The sequence below is a fragment of the Opisthocomus hoazin genome, chromosome 5 (genome assembly GCF_030867145.1).
Source record: "Opisthocomus hoazin isolate bOpiHoa1 chromosome 5, bOpiHoa1.hap1, whole genome shotgun sequence".
Lineage (NCBI taxonomy): Eukaryota > Metazoa > Chordata > Aves > Opisthocomiformes > Opisthocomidae > Opisthocomus > Opisthocomus hoazin.
The window spans coordinates 19,875,661-19,894,482 of record NC_134418.1 but is presented as its reverse complement, the minus strand read 5'-3'; the positions used below and the strand labels follow the sequence as shown (position 1 = coordinate 19,894,482).

The 18,822-nt window shown below is 39.1% G+C and overlaps 1 protein-coding gene across 8 annotated transcripts in view; it reads left to right on the top strand.

The window, feature by feature from the left end:
• Positions 1-18,822, top strand: part of KCNIP4 (potassium voltage-gated channel interacting protein 4) — a 475,426-nt gene that overhangs the window by 349,433 nt on the left and 107,171 nt on the right. The window contains exon 1 of one of the 8 annotated variants that reach the window (XM_075420631.1): positions 9,507-10,067. The exons of the other annotated variants lie outside the window; for them this stretch is intronic. Coding sequence (XP_075276746.1) covers positions 9,956-10,067 — 112 coding nt within the window. The 5' untranslated portion in view covers positions 9,507-9,955. Of the gene's footprint in view, positions 1-9,506; positions 10,068-18,822 lie in introns of those variants that run through there. 8 annotated transcript variants of the gene reach the window in all.

The following is an 18,822-nucleotide window of genomic DNA, read 5'->3' as shown; positions in this document are numbered from 1 at the left end:
TGTCACTGTAGGTTCCTACGTTGGGATAGGGCTGTAAGTCAAGAAAAAACTGCATTAGGAGCTGTGAAACATGAAGTTATGCTATTTCTTCCAACCTCTTTCGCATGACTCTTTCCCCTCTCTCTCTTTTGTGAAAGAATCGGACTCTAGCTCACAAAACATTTAAATATCCTGAACTATTAGTACTCTGCCTAACTTATACTTTTGATAGGAGAGTTAGAGGGCTTTAGATGCCTCTGAGATTCCCAATAAAGTGAAAGCTCTGAGTGAAAAAAATAAAAAAAGGTCCTTTTCCTTTCGGTGTGAGGATTATATGCATTTATATCCCTGTATCATTGTTGATTTCCCTTTGTTGCTACTCCTACCATTTCTCAGCAGTAAACCCATTCGCTCTGGGTGAATTTCAGGCCCTAAACTGAAATAAAAAAGTCTTCAGTGTCCAGAAGCAAGAAGAGATCTGGCCTGGAAGGTTTATTTCAAAGTGTCCTTGGAATGAGATTTAACTCTAAGATTATTGTCCCTAAAAATTAATCAAATTTTATATTATAAAAAACTGGATCACCTGAAGAAAGTTCTGCTCAGAAAAGGAAGTTCTAAGACATTATTGGAAGGGATATAAATCACAGAATGGTTGAGATGGGAGGAACCTCTGGAGGTCATCTGGTCCAGCCCACCTGCTCAAGCAGGGCCACCTAGAGCTAGTTGCCCCGCCCTGTGTCCAGACAGCTTTTGAATATCTCTTAAGGAGGCAGACTCCACAGCCTCTCTGGGAAACCTACTGCTTGGTCACTCTAACAGTAAAAAAGTGTTTCCTGATGTTCAGAGGCAACCTCCTGTGTTCCAATTTGTGTCCATTGCCTCTGGTCCTGTCACTGGGCACCACTGAAAAGACCCTAGCTCCTTCTTTGCACCCTCCCTTCAGATGTTGATATACATTGATGAGATTTCCCCCTGAGCCTTCTCTCCTCCAGGCTGAACTGTCCCAGCTCTCTCAGCATTTCCTCATATCAGAGATGCTCCGGTCCCTTAGACATCTTAGTGGCCCTTTGCTAGACTCAGTCTAGTATGTCCATGTCTCTGTTGTACTGGGAACTGGACATAGGACTCCAGGTGTGGCCTCTTTTGTTGAAGCATCTTTTTTCATCAGTGATAAATAGAAATATAAACAATGACATGCTTCAGAAGCTGTTAATAAATCAAACAATAATGCATAAACAAATGCTATGGACTAATTCTGTATATTGCATAATTCTGAATGGTAACCACATGTTGCAGACCTGTAGTTAAATCTGTGCATGTGTTACATATAGTCCAAGTTTTATTATATACACTCAAGGGACAAGATCATTATTACAGGTGTTTTTTAGTTATGCTTCTTAAATGTGCTGCTGCTATGTAATATGGGTTCATTTATTGTAGCTCATCTTTATAGGACCGGTACGCTCATCTTTTAACAAGAACATCAAATGCAGAAATATGTCAGCCATTTTGGACTTCATTTATAATACTTACCTGTTGCTGTGGAAAAATACAGCATTTCACCTTTCTGAAAGCCAAGGAGAGAAATAGAACATTTATTGTACATGAGTTATTTTATATCAGAGAAAGAATGACAGATGCATTACAGGAAAAGGGCTGCAGGGTAGCAATGTTCTTATGGTCATGTTTAGTAATACATTTTTTTTATTCAGTATAGTTGGTAACCATTTCCTGATCCATAGGGAGCAGAACACACCAGTTTTGAAATAGGGGTGTTGCTGTTGTGGTTTAACCCATGACGCAGCTAAACACCACGCAGCTGTTCATTCACTCCTCCTTAGTGGGATGGGGGAGAGAATGGGGAAAAAGGTAAAACTTGTGTGTTGAGATAAAGACAGATTAATAGGACAGAAAAGGAAGGGCAAATAATAATAATGATAAAAGAATACATAAAAGAAGTGATGCACAATGTCATTGCTTACCAGCTGCTGACCAATGCCCAGCCAGTCCCGGAACAGTGGCTGCTGCCCTGCAGCCAGTTCCCCCCAGTTTTATTGTTCAGCGTGACATCGTATGGTATGGTATGACAGGACGAGGGTTAATGGTTTTAAACTAAAACAGGGTAGGTTTAGGCTGGATATAAGGAAGAAATTCTTTACAATGAGGGTGGTGAAATACTTGAATGGGTTGCCCAGAGAGGTAGTGGAGGCGTCATCCCTGGAAACATTCAAGACCAGGTTGGACAGGGCTCTGAGCAACCTGATCTAGTTGGCGGTGTCCCTGCTCGCTGCGGGGAGATTAGACTAGATGACCTCTAGGGGTCCCTTCCAACCCAAAGCTTTCTATGATACTATGATTCTATATCCCTCTGGCCAGTTGGGGCCAGCTGTCCTGGCTGTGTCCCCTCCCAGCTTTTTGTGCACCCTCACCCTCCTTGCTGGCAGGGCAGCCTGAGCAGCTGAACAGTCCCTGACCTAGTGTGAGCAGCAACGACGGCGTCAATGTGTTGTCAATATTATTTCCATCCTAAACCCAGAATATGGCACTACACCAGCTACTAGGAGGTTAATTAACTCTATCCGAGCTGAAACCAGGACATTTGCACAGGATATGTTGAGGACTTTAAATTGATAGATGGTTGGTTTGGAGCTTGGGATGGTGGATGTTCCTGTCGGTTATCAGAATGTTAGCTTTTATTACTAGCATACACCATTCATTTGTTTTCTCATTCATCAAAGCAGAAAACACCTGTCTCTTTCTTTAGGAAGTCGTCCGAGGTCATGTAACTGCACAATCCATAAAAACATAGCTTCCTAGATGTATGGGCAAGTGTAAGTGGATATATTCATAATCTGGCTAACAAAAAATGACTGAATATGGAGCTGTGAATGTTGCTACTCCATCCAATAATTTCTACCAGCTTGATCTGTAGGCCTCCAAGTAGTTCCTTTTTTTGCTTAAATAAAATGGTTGATAAGCGTCCTCTTACTTCAATGTATAACTACAAAAACAGTAGTAAAAGAAGAAAATCAACAGGTCAGACACTGCTATTACTTTGTTCTTTCCCAATGAAAAGACTGAAGAGGATGCTTGTGCAGGAAAAAAAAATGTTTTGCTATAAGCAGGAAAAGCATGTCTTAAGTGTAATATTAGTCAGAGGAAGGTAGGTCAAAGATTTATTCAGATAATACTTCAAAAGAAGGGATAAGAATTAAAAATGTACAAGTGAGGTGTGCCTTGGGCTTGAGCTTGCTTAAATATACTCTTTGCACTCCCATTCAAGTAGTTCAATCACCAGAAAAACAGCAAGCATTTAATTTTAGACCCAATCTACAGAAAACTTTTCTTGGGCAAGTTTACTTAGGAGTCTCTGCTGGTTAGGTTACCCAGTCTGAGCTTTGTGATAACACAGCTGTGTTATAGCTAATAAAGTAGTTGGGTTTGACTATCCCCTAGTAGTTCCACTATGCTGCGCTTCTCCTGTGTAGACATACATTCATGCTTACAAACTTGGTAGTTGCAATTCCTGCTGCTGCAAGATCAATTACGATTTAATATAAAGAGAAAAACAGGTCTGTAGGCTGAAGACAGACACATAATTTAGAGATAATTTCATTTGTCATGCAAGCCACTGGGCTTTGCAGTAAAGCAAACCAGAATTTGATTACTTACTATTACTAAATGTAATTTAACTTTGTTTAGGAAAGAGATAGCCTCTCTCTAATGCTTTGCTAAAGCTTAATAAATTAAAATGCTACTGTTGCTCCCATGGCTATGCTGTTTATTTTACCCACGTGTACACTAGCTATTTTAAGCGTAATTGTATAATATGCTATATCAATTAATTTTATAGAAAAATGAAACCACCAGTAGCTGTTGTGTCATGGGCAGATTTGGTAATGGTTGTCTTGTGGGATTCTTTTCAGTTTTTGTTTTCAGATCAGTAGTGGCAGCAGTTCTTTGATTTAGATCAAAGCAAGAACAAAAGCTTCTTAGGAGCAAGTGAGAGTCAGAAGGTGAAAATGAAGAGGGAAAAAAGTAATAAAATCCCATACCATAGCCTAGAACCAGACTACTAAAATGAGTAAATCAACTTTATACAGCTATAGCTGCAATATTATTTTAGTGTAATTTACTTCTAAGTAAGAGACCAAGCCTTCAAAAGCTTGGATATTATGTTTTCTCCTTTGATTACAAACCAGTGAATCTTATCTTGCCTGTACAGGTGTTTAATCTTTCTTTCTCAGTCTATATTCATTTACAGTCATTAAAGATCTAGAGCATTTAGCGTAAATATTAATGATGATATATGAAGCCTGAAAAATGTAATCTTGGGTAATTACGCTCTACCTAGTGCTTCCAACTAGCAAAAGTTTCCTTGTCATTACAGTTGGAGAAGTAACCTGCTAGTGCAATATTGTGCTCTTCAGCAGCTGCAGCACTGGTGAGACGAGCAGTGATTTCGTACATGAGTCTCATTTTTTGAAGCATTTTTTTGAAAATCCCATGATATTCTGTGATCAGCTGCAGCAATAGCCTACACGAGAAGTGTTGCATTCAAAAAATGTGAATTCTTTTACCCTGAGAATAATTCTTGAAAGGATCTGCATAAACTAATTGCTTCTCCTGGTTCTTGAAATAATATCTAATGGACCCAGTTTTCTTCTGCAGATCTAAGATAGAAACTTTTCTCTGTAGAAAACTGTAAATTATTGCCTGTGAACAGATTTCCTACTAGCTAACTAATAGGAGGATTAAGATCATTATCCACCAGATAGCTTTCCTAATAAGATCAGATCTGGCATGAACAAGAAACTGAAGATTAGGAGTTCTTCTGACCTGTACATAGGTGCCCTTTCTGTGTTTATTTGACGGTTTCTTTCTCTTCTTACTGACAGACATTTCCCTCTGGAAAAGGAGAATACAGAAAGAAGGGCAGCTAATTAATATTTCCAAATTTTGTTTCTATGTCTAACTCAGCAGCAGTTTCCCTTTTTGGCTACATTGGGGGAAAATATCAAATAGAGTGTAATGAACTATTACCGGTAGCCAATTAAGACTTTTTCCCCCCCTGTAAATTATTTATAACACTGGGCAGATTTCATCACTTGGGAAAGCAGTACAATTCAAGTCAATTAAGGAATAATAACATATCCTTGCCTTGAAAACGGTTCAATTTTGATCAGCCTCATTCTACATTAGCCAACAGCAAATCCAGAATGTCTGCATGGAAGAGAAATGAAAATCATTATAAGCATGGAGAGATTTCTCTTTGAGAAAAGACTGAGAAGACTGTGGAAAGATGTAAAACAGTGTGTTTGGGATCAGGTAGGCATTCATATTTCTCTGCATCTCATGTACAAAAGTCAGAAGAAACTGAAAGGAGAAAGAGTTTATAAATTACAGTGAAAATCTCTTGTAAGCATTAAAATAAAAATAAAACAAATAAAATAAAAATTCTTTATGAAAACTAAAGCAATTAAAAACACACATCAGTTTTATGTGCTAATTAGTGACAGGTAATGGTTAAAAACTAAGAGTTTACTGGAATTAGATTAGTTTACCAATGTATATAAAAGAAGTATGATAATACCAGATTTTTTTAAAAGAATTGTGTAATCATATAAAATTATAGGGAAATGTTATACACTAATATGCTAATCACAGAATTATAATTTAGCTGTTTTTAGGATTTCAAAAAGGTTTATTCCTTAATTGTTCAATTCATAGCATCCTGCATGTTACTCTCAAACATTAGCTACTTCTGATGTGTTAAATTAGGTGGAATATTGTTGGTTTTGAAGTGGCAGATCTCTGCTTTTAGTCAACTTTGAAATAGTTAAGATTTGATTTCCCATGTCTAAGATTTATAAATAATATTTCTGAGTTTTTTTTCTTCCAAGGAGTAGGGGAAAATTGGGGGTATTCTACAAGCACACAGCAATCAGATCTGAAATTTTCATAGTATGTAGTACACCTCTTTTATATTCGTTGTGCTCCCTACATAAATCATTCTATTTACAGTGGTTGGAGTAGCCAGTAATTAATTGAGAATGTTTGTGGAAAAATGTAAGGAGTCCAAAATAGGATTTTTCTTGTAGACTTTGCTAATTTTGGCAGATGTACACTCTCCAGTTCAGAACTCACTGGGGATCTGTGCTTCCAGTGAGAAGATATCTCCTACAGCACTTCAACACAGGTTTCTCTTGTCTGCTTACTTAGGAGACAAAAGCTTGTACTTCGTTTTATGCTTGCACAGCTAATCACCTGGGGAAAGAAACCGGCAGGAGCAGGCCCACAGCTGTGATCTTCTTCACTGCATCCTTTGAGGAACACTGTGCCTTGCTGTACGTCTGCACCCACTGCAGCCTGGCGCTGCAGCGTATACTGTCCTTACTTTGTGCAGAGGCAGATCAGCATAACACTGTGTTTTTGTGTGTTTATTGCTAATTCAGGAGTGCTCTGTATTGGAGCTTACTACTTACATGCTTATGGTTTCCCATAATTAACATTCAGTAAACCCACAGGGTGATAGTGCCTACATTTCAGGCAAACAATAAAGGTTCTGCTTCAGATCTTTGCGGAGATGAGTTCATGGGCAGTGGAAGATGTGCTGTTTAGATGGGATAGCTTCCTAACAATGCTGGCACTTTTTTTTTCCATGCACCCTACTGAAGAATCCCAAGAAAGTTTATACAAACTTAAACGTATTACAAAGTTGCCACCAGAATGCATTGCCATGGCAAAAATGAAAGCAGGAATTAGGGAAACACAATGAGCCAGAGCAATGCTTGGATATTGCAAGCTGTCAGCCCCTGGTTTCAGTGCTTCATGTAGAGGATGGTGTTTTATTTTGTATCCTGGGGATAGCATTGATGAAAAATTCTTTCTCTTTGAAAAGCTTTTAAAATTTGCTTGTAGTGTCAATACAGGCGCCCTATAAGGACGTCTCACAGAAATACTTATTTTGAAATAATTGAACAAAATATGAAGTGAGAGACAGGAATTACTCTTGATTATGAATTTAGGAAGGGATCAGAATACAAAGAGGTGTCATATATAACTGAATTTTATTATCTCCTTGTTCAAGATTGATTTAATTTTCAAATGCTTTGAGGTGTGGAATTTTTTTGATTGAACCTCTTCCAGAAGGATTCATCTCTGTAAGTGAAACTGTTGTTTGAATCTGTTATATGGTGTATTAAAAAAAACATTTCATACATCACTTCTTTTTCCTTTCCACATAATTTCTTATCCTTATTGCTTTATTTTTCAGGGCTAAAATTTTGAGATTTACAAAGTCTGTGTGTGGTTCCCCTAACTTAGAACTATAATGAGAAACAACAGGAAAAATCTACTTTTTTTTTTTTTTTTTTTTTAGGACGGTAATCTCTGAATTCAGTAGTCAGGAATGTTAATTCAATTGGGTGTTGGCAGATTAATTTTTTTCTTTAAAAATGATTCCGTGACACTTCTGCTGCACAGGTAGAATTGTCCCTGAAACTCTTCAAATTCATAATCTGTGGCCCTTTCATTTTTTTAGAAGGGATCCAGGTCTCTCTTCTCATCTGAAAGCAGAAAACAAAACACTGGTTGTGTCTGAGAGCCCTTTTCACTGGGGTGGCTTTCTGCATCTGGGTTGGCACATTCAGTGGTGGAGTAGAAGGGCCTCTGCTCCCAAGACTGGACAGCTCAAGAATTTGAGGTAGCCTGGACTTACTGCATGGAAGGAGAATGTAGACTGACAGATTTTTCCATTTAATAGTTTCCCCAATACTGTTTATTAACAATAAAGAGGTCCTCTTTCACTCAGTATGATTGTTTCCGTTATTGGATTGGATTATTGCTTCTGTAATGCTTCTGTAATGCCTGTAAAACAATGTGGTTAAAAGCCCTGAAATATTGTGAATGTTTGGCCATGCTTCATTATTTAAGAAGAAAAAAATGAGGAAAAGAAAAATAAACAGGAATAAACTTGAGGAGAAAATAGAAGTCAATGATGAGAATGAGTTAAGATGAAGATGTCAGAACCTTGAAAGGAAAAGATGGTATGGAATAACTAGAAATTGAAAAGAGGAAACAAAAAGTTAATTTTCTTTGAAAAGTAACATAACTTAACATGAAAATACATTGAATAATTATTTTACAATAAGAGGCAAGGGTAGTGACATAGTCGTAAGGTGCAAATATAGGATAATGTATTTGGTTTGATTTATTTTTGCTGTGCTTTCCTCTTAGACATCATTTTAGTTTTACAGGTTAACAGGGAAAGGAGAACATATTTAAATAATACAGAACTCATGACATTCTAGTATTTAAATACCCAGAACAGAAAAATCAGGAATTATTATTGTTTATATATTGACTAGCTGTAGCCTAAAATTAAGTGAAATAACGCATGATTTTTCAAATGAACAAAAATAGGCATCTCCTAGAGTCCTGCCTATATGGAAAAATCTGTGACTCTGATTAGTTATTGTAATTCAATACAGATAGTCTTCAAAGAAAGAGAAAAAAAGCTGATAGTAAATTGGAGATTACATTTTTCTTTCTCCACCTGGTAGTCCATGAACAACAGATTGTTAATGTTACAATTTGTTATTATGCTGATTTTAAATTGTAATGGCTTGCTGAACAAAAGTAAAAGTTTCTGACCTTCTTGAAAGTTAGTAAAAATTGTTTCTAATGGAAAGAGTTAAACAAACTGAGTGGTCGATACAGGCCATCATCTATGAGATTGTTTTTAGTTTTAGATCACAAGTGTTCCTTTAGTAATAAGAGTGTCTAAAATAATTTTTATCTGATACTTCACTTTATTCTAGTGCTGTGTATACCAGTGGACAGGATTTAGTTAAATTATTTGTATATGCACAAACCCAAGTATTTAGGCCTAAACTTACACTATTTATGCAGGTGCTGCATAAATATTCTTCAGAGCCTATTCTTCATCTGGGTATCCTCTTGGTAACTGCATTAATAAACACAGGACAACTGATTTTATACAGACTATCCAGTAAATCAGCTGGGATCATAAACCTCTTTTCTTTTTCCCCTGATGTGTAGCCTGGGCAAGATCCTCCCAGGAGCTGTGGAAAATGCCGAAGTCCCATTCATACATGTCAGAGTTTGGGGTTCAGCAATTCTAGGTTCACATCCTGAGACAGATATGCACTGTTTTGTTTCTCAATCAATAAATAATATATTCTTCCTGGCTACAGAACAGGGGTTTGGGCAGTGCATGTCTCCTTGACAGCAGTGTGCTTTGCTAGCTGGAGGCATGGACCGTGCTGATGTGTGTTTCTTTAATTTCCATTCTCATTTCCACTGAAGATTCTAATTAGATTCTGATGATGCTGGAGAAGAGGAAGGGACAGTGTTTCTCTGCACGTTATTCTTTCTAATGCAGAGGGCAGTAGTTATCTGATGTGCAGCATTTAGCACATGTGAAAACAGATGTCTGTCTTTAGCAAACTGTCATTTGTCAAACTTAACGAAAATTGCGCAAAGAGAAGCCGGGAAAGGGCTGCGAAGCTGGGGAGGGGATCGCAACGCCGGGGTCTGGGAGCGCTGGCGTGCGGAGTGCCGGTAGCTGCGTGCTCCCTAGTGCGAGTTTCCAGGGTGCGTTTCTTCTTGGCACTGACACAGCCAAGTCTCCAGCTCCGACACAGATGTTCCTCCAGCAGCTCTGAAGTAACGCTGCTTGCCGGATACAATGTCATACCCAGGGGTTCATGGTCCACCTCAGCTTTCTAAGAGGACTTGCTACTGATGAAATCAAACGCTTAGAGAAGCATGAGATGCGGGGCTGTATCTAATATTTTGTCTCAGCTAGAGTGGCTGGTGAATCGCCACAGCTCAGTGCAGCGCTGCTTTACACCACTGCAACTTTCTTCAAAGCGAAATCTTGGCGAAATCCTCTAATTTCCCTCTGATTGCGAACGGGTGTGAAGACTGGAATGATTTGCCTGTTGGAAGAATGTTGACTCTTGAGTGGGAGTCGGAGGGACTGCAAACAGTGGGTATTGTTGTGATTATATTTGCATCTCTGAAGCTGCTTCATTTGCTGGGACTGATTGATTTTTCAGAAGGTAAAGTGGTCACTTGCAGTTTTTGCTCTTTGTAGGTGTGGTGTCTGATCTGCTAAAATAGAGAGCATCAGATATAAAAACTGTGAAATGAAAAGGCTTGAAAAGTGAAAATAACATTCAGACTAAAAATCCTGGTTTGCTTCTGCTGGTTTTACTTCATTCTTGAAAACAGAAGTAGATGCTAGCATAAGATTTATATTTTAAAATTAATTTCCAAGTGTCTGTGAGTGGATGTTTATTAGAAAGACTGAAAACACTGAATGTAATGTCTGTCTGTTGCCTTTGAAAGCTGTTCACAGCTACAAAACTTGATAGATTAAGTGGATCTTAGTTCAGTTCACGTTTATAACACACTTTGCTCTTCTGATTTATGATGCAATTAGAGTTTTGTTCTGTATCAGTATCTGTGTCTTAGAAATACATTTAGTAGATAAATACAAAACTTACTGCAAGATAATCTTTAGGATCAATTATGCTTGATACCTTTCAAAAAAAGGCATAGATGCCAGCATTAAATGTGGGTATTTTAAGTATATATAATGAATATATGTTTTAAAATTCCTATTGCTTACTCAGACTCCCATCTGCTCTCTACTGTATGGGTCATATCATTTCATCTACTCTCAAAGAGGGCTTCACATTAATTTTAACGGAATTTTTATTTCTATACAAAGTGAGTTTTTTTCACATTTTATAGAAATAGGCTATTTCAGTTCAGTTATTAATGAGATCTTTTGCTGTCAACTTTTTAGCCAAATGTCTTGTATGGACTGCTGCAGTAAACAAAAGCTATTCACTCACTGAAACCCTTGCTCAAAAAATACTTGTTTTCTTTGGTGCGTTTGTATGCGTGAACCCAGACCCATCCTTTTTGCTGTGTAGCTGCTTTCCGTTAGAATCACACAGCCAAGGAGAGCACTCCAGTTTTCTGAAACATTAACTTTTCATTGTGTAATAGGGTCTTTGATGGATGTAGATTCACATCGTCACCTCATAAAATTGTTCAGCGTGCTGATAAAATGTGAAATCTTTACACAGCGCTTTTATAGTTACTGAACTATTGAAGTAAGTCATCCTTAAAACTCTATGTGGTGAAAATGTGTAACATTTGCTGTGTTACTATATAATGCATTGGTTAGGGAAATGTAAAATTTCTTTTTGAACGCTATACAAATAAGTAATTTTTCTCTCATAACAGTGTTCAGTTTAGGAATTTTTTGTACTCTGAATGTGTAGCATTTTTAACATCAAAAAAATCCTCTTACGAGATATGTGTTAGCTTCAACTTCATAACACATACTAACAGGAAAAAAAGATTAAAATGTAGTATTTTTTTTAGCAGATGTCCAGTTACATACCTTTCTTGATTTCTTGGAGAATGATATTGCCATTAAGTCTGTAGGAAATTTTCAACTGTATTAAATCACCTTTTAAAAAAAATTCCCCCGGTAGAAATTATACTGATTTTAATATAAACAACAAGTTCAAGGCGATATATCAACTGAAGGATAACTTTTTGTTTTAATGGCACAGATTAGTGCCATGGCATTTCCTTACATGAAAATGTAATAATTTCACTTGAAAGTACCTAGCAACATAAGACCGGTCTCTAAGTGTAAAAAGATTAAACATTATAAAGTAGAGTGGATGTATGTATAACATCCACAGTGTGAATAGCTCCAGTGACTCGGGGGATTTCCAGTTCCTCTAAGGCTTATCTGTGCCTTTTAACTCTTCCATGTTTGGGCACTGTCATCACCATTAAACAAGAGTTCTGCTCCAAAGGGAGTATTCAGAACTAATGGTTTGGTGTTCTCCTACTGAATGCAAGGACAGGTTTGCTGTTGATATACAAGGAGGATGATGTTTGAATGGCCAATGTTGATCCTGAAACCAAAAATAAGCAACGAGCCCTCCCCATCTACCCCATGCAGGCAGGGCATAAACCATATGCTGAAACAAATCTGTTTGCATAGTTAGACTTTCTGATGTCTTAACATACTTGTCTTAATATTCCCTATATATTGACTTATTCTGAAAGGATCACTGAAAGATAGGACAGCATGCTTGTGCAGATGTTTGTCAATAAAGGACAGACAGCTAGATGACAAATCCTTTGTTGCAACTTGTTACAACTCCACAGATTTTAGTGAAGTTGTGATGATGCATTACGACAGTTTCTACTAGCAAAGCGACTTGTCTAAGCCCGAACCAAGAGTCAGCAGTAGAAATGGGAGCAGAACTAAAGTGACCCACAACAACGTCATGGACTGAGTAATCAGAGTGTTTCCAGTCCTTCCAGTTCACTTTTCCTCTCTGTCCACAGAAGTATAGGGGTGGCTTCAGCTTCTCTACTCCTTAATCTGTTTGTACTCTGAAACTGCAACAGCTTGTTTACTCTTTATTTTTATAGTAATTTATAAGAAGTTTTAAAATACTGGTGAGGGGACTGGAGCATCTCCCCTACGAGGAGAGGTTGAGGGAACTGGGCTTGTTCAGCCTGAAGAAGAGAAGGCTGCGAGGGGACCTTATAAATGCCTACAAATATCTGAAGGGTGGGTGTCAGGAGGATGGGGCCAAGCTCTTTTCAATGGTGCCCAGTGACAGGACAAGGGGCAATGGGCACAAACTGAGGCACAGGAAGTTCCGTCTGAACATGAGGAAGAACTTCTTCCCTCTGAGGGTGACGGAGCACTGGAACAGGCTACCCAGGGAGGCTGTGGAGTCTCCTTCTCTGGAGATATTCAAGACCCGCCTGGACAAGATCCTGTGCAGCCTACTGTAGGTGACCCTGGTTCGGCAGGGGGGTTGGACTAGATGACCCACAGAGGTCCCTTCCAACCCCTACTATTCTGTGATTCTGTGATTCTACATCATGTATTCCAGGCACTTTCAGTATTATTTTTAAAAAGAACAGAGTTAACACAATACTACAGTCACTGAAAAAAATTCTTCTTTAACACAGATACTGGAAGTGTTCTACCTAGTACGGCTTCTTCCCCATACAGTCATCTCTCCTGCAAAGATGGACTTTCAACTGAAGAAACAAAATGATGGGTCACTCACTGTGCTATGATGGACAACCACCCTCTTTACATAGCAAAGGAGTTATGGTGAGGATAAGCTTGACTTGTCCTCAGTCCTGTGTGGGAAAGTAGGAGAACCCAGGCAATCTGCTTAGTTTCATGACAATGTTCAACATCTGGCAGGACATGGAACCTGATTTGAGCCCATGTCCCAGACTAGGGACTGTGTTCTTCAACTTCATCCATCCTCCACTTTCCAATAAGCAGGAAAGAGAGATCAGAATGAGGAGAAAGTTGGCTTCACTGGAGCCAGTGAGCTATTTCAGTTATAAAGACAGAATTGAATCGATACCACTTTTACTAGAAGAGAGTGAAACTCTCCTTCCATTACTTTGAAAGTGGTTTGACACTGATCAATATCTTCCCTCCAGCTTCCTTGCCTGAAACTTTTGCTGCTGGGCAGCTTCCCTCCAAAGCTTTTTGTTTTGTTACTCAGGTGGAAGGGGAGCAGAGGAGGGTGATCAGAACTGAAGCAAAGGATCAGAGCAGTAAAGTAGCAGAACCAGGCTTAGAGGGAATTCATCCTCCAGAAACATGAAGTGGAGAGGTGGCAAAATGAAGGATTCACTTTGCATTTGTGTGTCCAGAATATCTGTTAAGTGGTAGCTATATGGAGAGATTATTTAAATATGTGTGAACAACTTTGTAAACACCAGGGGACTGCATAAAACAAAGTCTTTAAAAGGACAAACTTTGTGCCTCTTCCTTCATCATGCATTGATTATGTTATGAAGTGTAACACCTCATACAGAAATGTTTTTCTTTTGCTTGTGAATATAATCAGCCAGTGTTGCAATCTATTTTAGACCCTGCTGTTTCTTCCCTGTTCCTTTCACTGATCTCTAGTAGTTTCCAGAGCTTGTTACTGTCTTCCAAATGCTTATGCAGATATAAATTTCATGTCTGATACATGAATATCCCACAAACTCGAAATATTTTGGCAAGTAGGACCCAGTGGTCTCTACATGTCTTTCACCTTAATAGGCCATCAAAACTATGTAGGAATATTTGATCCTTAGTTTCTCTTACTGTGATGCAAAGGAAAGAGCAGTTCACTTGCAGTTATCAATAAACATATTTGACTGTAATGTCAGCCTTGAGAGTAAATAATTTGTTTCTTTGGATACAATTTGGAAATTGGGGAAGTGGGGTATTTTCTTTAAATAGAGTTAGTTTTCTGTCTGAGGATATATCTGTTCTGTGCAGGTACAGAAAAACCTTTTTTTTTTCCTTTCTCTAATCTAATTTGGATGGGCAGAAGCCACCTCCAGTTCAGAAGTCATGTCAATGCATTTGAGTTGATTTGTTCTGTCACACTAACATGCTAAAATGTGGCCTCTTTTGTAGCTTGGGTACTTAAAAGCATAGAGAGGATAAGGTTAGGTCTGTCTGCAACCATTTGTGTTAACATGTTGTTAGTTACCCTCATGATTTATCAAAACCAGTAATGTTTAAAATACTGCTTCAAGTGCAATATGAGTCTCCCCATTAGAAAATGAACGATACAAGGAAAGACACATTGCTGACAAATACTCTGTTGCTCCATACTCTTCTAAGAAAAAGAACCACAAAAAGCGAGGGAGTTTTCTCCTTGTCTACATGTGGCTGATAAGAATTATCAGAATTTGGATGTCCTACCCATGTACTGGTGGCTGTGCTACAATTACAGCTTCCAGCAGACTCTCCTGTGGTGCTCCCTCTCCTGTATCACCTCTCTCAGCCAAATGGGATTTGATGTAGCATAGCTCCACAATAAACAGAAAGATAAGGAATATACCACACAGCAGTACATGTCCCCTTGCCTTTTCTCAGCAGCTGCGTAGAACATCTGATTAGGATCTGCTATTGGTAAGCTCTTCAGTTTTCACATGGTGAAATGTCCACTTCTTACTTGTCTTCTTCTCTGGATGCCCTTGTAGGACTGAGGGAACTGCTTTCTTCCGAGTAAGCCAGTACCACCTGCCTCAAAAAATTCTGTTCATGCATGCTGATATCCCCGTGCCAATTTATGGCATTGAGGTACATAGTAGCGTTAGGTTTCCTGTGATCATCAGTGAGTCTCTCACACCAGAAATGACAACCAGTTCCTCCAGCATCAAATAGATTAGCACCTGTGCACAGACTGATATGGCTGGATGACAGGTGTTAGGGTTCAAGCATTACCCTTCCAGAATCATAATTCTTCCCCTCAGAGGTGAACAAAGTAGCAGTGGGTTACTTTTTTTCTCTGGGTGTTTCCTTAGCAAAGTGGATTACCGTTTTTCTCTGGGTGTTTCCCCAACCCTCTTTATAAATCTTGACAGAGATTCTGGATTCAAGGTTACTATAAGATCAGCCTACAGAAGCATGTATAGATTGCACAGCAGAGAACAGTTACTTCAGACCAAATGCAAAACTGCGTTAAATTGCTGTTGGAAATCCAATCTCAATTTGTTGTAAAAGCTGAGGTGCTAACTTCAATACGCTCATTTATAAGGACATGTCTTCTTGGACATTTATGTTTCTGTATGTTTATCTTAGGTGCAAGACAGGCTGAAACTTACTGAAACTTGTAACCATGTGTTACATCTAGCTCAGGGTTATTGAAAATGTTCTATTTACTCTTCACCTTCCCTCAAAAACTAGGCTCTTCCAGGCTTCAGAACACTATTTTGTTTGGGAAGCACCATCTTAATTAATCTTCATATGTAAGAAGACTAATCTTAAAATAATTATATTCAAACTGAAGATTTTGTTTTGCTTTTACTTTAGTGGCTTTCCTACCTGGATCTAATGATAAGATGCACAAAATTCATATAAACATAGTGTGCTTGATAAAGAAGATAAAAATTGTTCTTTCATTTCAAAATCAGGGAAATCATGCATTAGCCTAAACATTTGCTTTTACCAAACTGTGAATTAAATGGGACAATTTACTTCAGAGTTTTAAGGAAGGCCTTACTGATGTATTGAGATCTTTTCATCAACTACTTCCCATGCACTTGTCCAGGACATTTCAACATCCAGAATGTCTCTGAATCACTGAGAAATGGGTCATGTTAGATCTGTAACAGTCTGAATTCGAAGTTTAGATACTGGCTGTGTGAACAGTGGAGAGGAATATTTAAGACATCTTAAAAATACTGGTAGAAACCAGAAAGACTTCTGTAAAAACAACTTATGTGCTGTCTCCTCACATGAGAGTTCACAGAAGGATCAGACATTATGAGTTTACTGAACTGCTTAAATAAAACATTTCTTTTTGGTTTGCACTCACCCACTGTACTAAAACTGTACTCTCTGGCTCAGGATCACACAGTATATTTGCATCCTAACTTGGAGAGTGTTCCTTTCGGACACACTGTTTTGCAAGAACCCTACCTCTCAATCATTGGATCCTCCATGTGGACTTTTAGCTTCCTAGTCTTGATTTTTTTTTCAGGAAAATGTTCTTAGTCATTTCATCCTGAGGGACTGACTATTTGCAAGCAGGTAGAGCAGCTGCTTCTTGTGTTCATCTTTGCAAAACCGTCGTTACCTTTGAGCATCATTTGAGGTTTCTTCAAGAGGTGCCGAGTATTAATCTTAAGCAGATTCATCGAAAGTTGTCTGTATTTTTACCGCTTTTGCCTCCATACTAGATCAAGATGCCCATTTTATTGTCATTGTTGAAGTACATTATGAATACCTGTGTTGAGTACAAACACATTTGAGAAGCAACGGGAGTAAAATATATTTGAATTGGCTCTTGGAGAAGAAAAACAGAGTACTAGGTTATATCAGGATGCACTACACATATGAGCAGTGCCCAGCCCTCCATCTGATTATTACAGAATGCTAAAGCAAATGGATTCTTTATCAACAAAGGAAATCAGAATATGAAGGAAAGATAACACAGAAAGCACTCAGTATTCAATCATAACAGCCATTATTGGCAAAAATTACGTATCTTTTGAAAGGGAATGAGGTATTTTCTCCAAGTATATAGAAAGGAACATGCCAAATAAAGATAAGTAACTTATATTTGATACCTGTAGCAACGTCTGAGTCTAACCAGTGTGCATTCCAGAGCATGGATAGCGGGAGGTTCCTGCAGAATGCCCTGCTTATGCATTTTCCTTCTGCACTTTGCTACTGCTTCAGGCTCAGGATGCTTTTAAAATGTAGCTCTACATAAAATAATTCATTTGAAGATGATAGAGATTTTGTATGCAAAGTACATATCTGAAAAATAACAACGCTCAGTCAGCTCAGTATAGGTGAGGAAAGCATTGCCTAATCATGAATGTACTTTGGGGCTGAGAATATAGAAGACTTTATAAATATATTTTATATTTATATATTTTATATATATATTTTATATTTATATAGAAGACTTTATGTAATACAGAAGACTTTACTGTTATAGTATGATATTTTCAAAGACATAAATAATCATTGCCTAAAGTGTTATTATAAAACAAGATTAAATATGCACAATCATGGAATGACTGAATGAAAAATAGTAGTGCACTGATATAGAAATAATGTAGTCACCTTTGGTCTCTTAACTTCTTAAATTGTTTCATGTCTGATGCAGTTTTTGACCAGAATTGTTTGACCTTTGATATTAATGACACATGGGAGATATTCAGTGAATTTTGTAGAGATTTCTGTATCCAGATTAAGCACAGATCTATATGAAACATGAAGATATATCTATATGAAACATGAAGATCCCTCACGTATAAGAGCAGCCCCCAGGGAGCACGGGCAAACAGAGGCGGCGCAGCAGCCAAAGCGCGGCGCGGCAGTTTGTGCGGCAGTTCGAGCAGGCAGGGTAAGCAGGGAAGGTGAGCGGGAAAGTTGGTGCAGACCCATCGCCCATGCAGGAGATATTCTAAGTATGGTTACTACCCGTGGGAAAGCTGTTGCTAGAAGGAGTGTGGGGACCCAGACGGAGGTCCCACGCAAGAACACAGGTGTCCAGGTCTCTGGCTGCAGGGAGTGCCTGAGCCTGGCGCTCGTACCGGAGGACAGCAGAGACAGCAGCTGTGTTCGGTGCGAGCAGGTGAATGATCTGCTCAGCCTGATGGCAGAGCCGAAAGAGCAAGTGGAGAGGTTGAGGAGTGTCCGGGAGTGTGAGAGGGAGATTGACTGGTGGGGCAGCACCCTGCCCTCCCTAAGGCAGAGGCAGCAGGAGGCGGCTCCATGAAAAGCAGAGAACCCCCTACCTTCTTGCCACCGAGCAGAAAGAGGGTACCCAAGAGATGGGGGGGAAAGGGAAACGGGTCCCTCCTCGGGGTGGCAAGCGAATCCCCTCCCAGCCTCCCTCAGCTGCCCAGTTGCCATTAAGCAACAGATACGGGGCTCTGGAATGTGAGCGACCGGCCACAGAGGAAGAGGGTGAAGGTAAAGCTCCATCCGGGGGGTTGCCTAGGACGAGTCAGACAGCCCCACGTATTAAAACTGCCTCGGCTAAGAAAATAAGGAGGGTCATTGTCATAGGTGATTCCCTTCTGAGGGGAACAGAGGGCCCGATCTGCCGACCTTACCCATCCCACAGGGAAGTCTGCTGCCTCCCTGGGGCCCGGGTTAGGGATGATGCTAAGGAACTCCCTGGTCTGGTGCGGCCTTCTGATTACTACCCCCTCTTGGTAATGCAGGTTGGCGGGGATGAGATAGCAGAGAGAAGTCCCAAGGTCATCAAA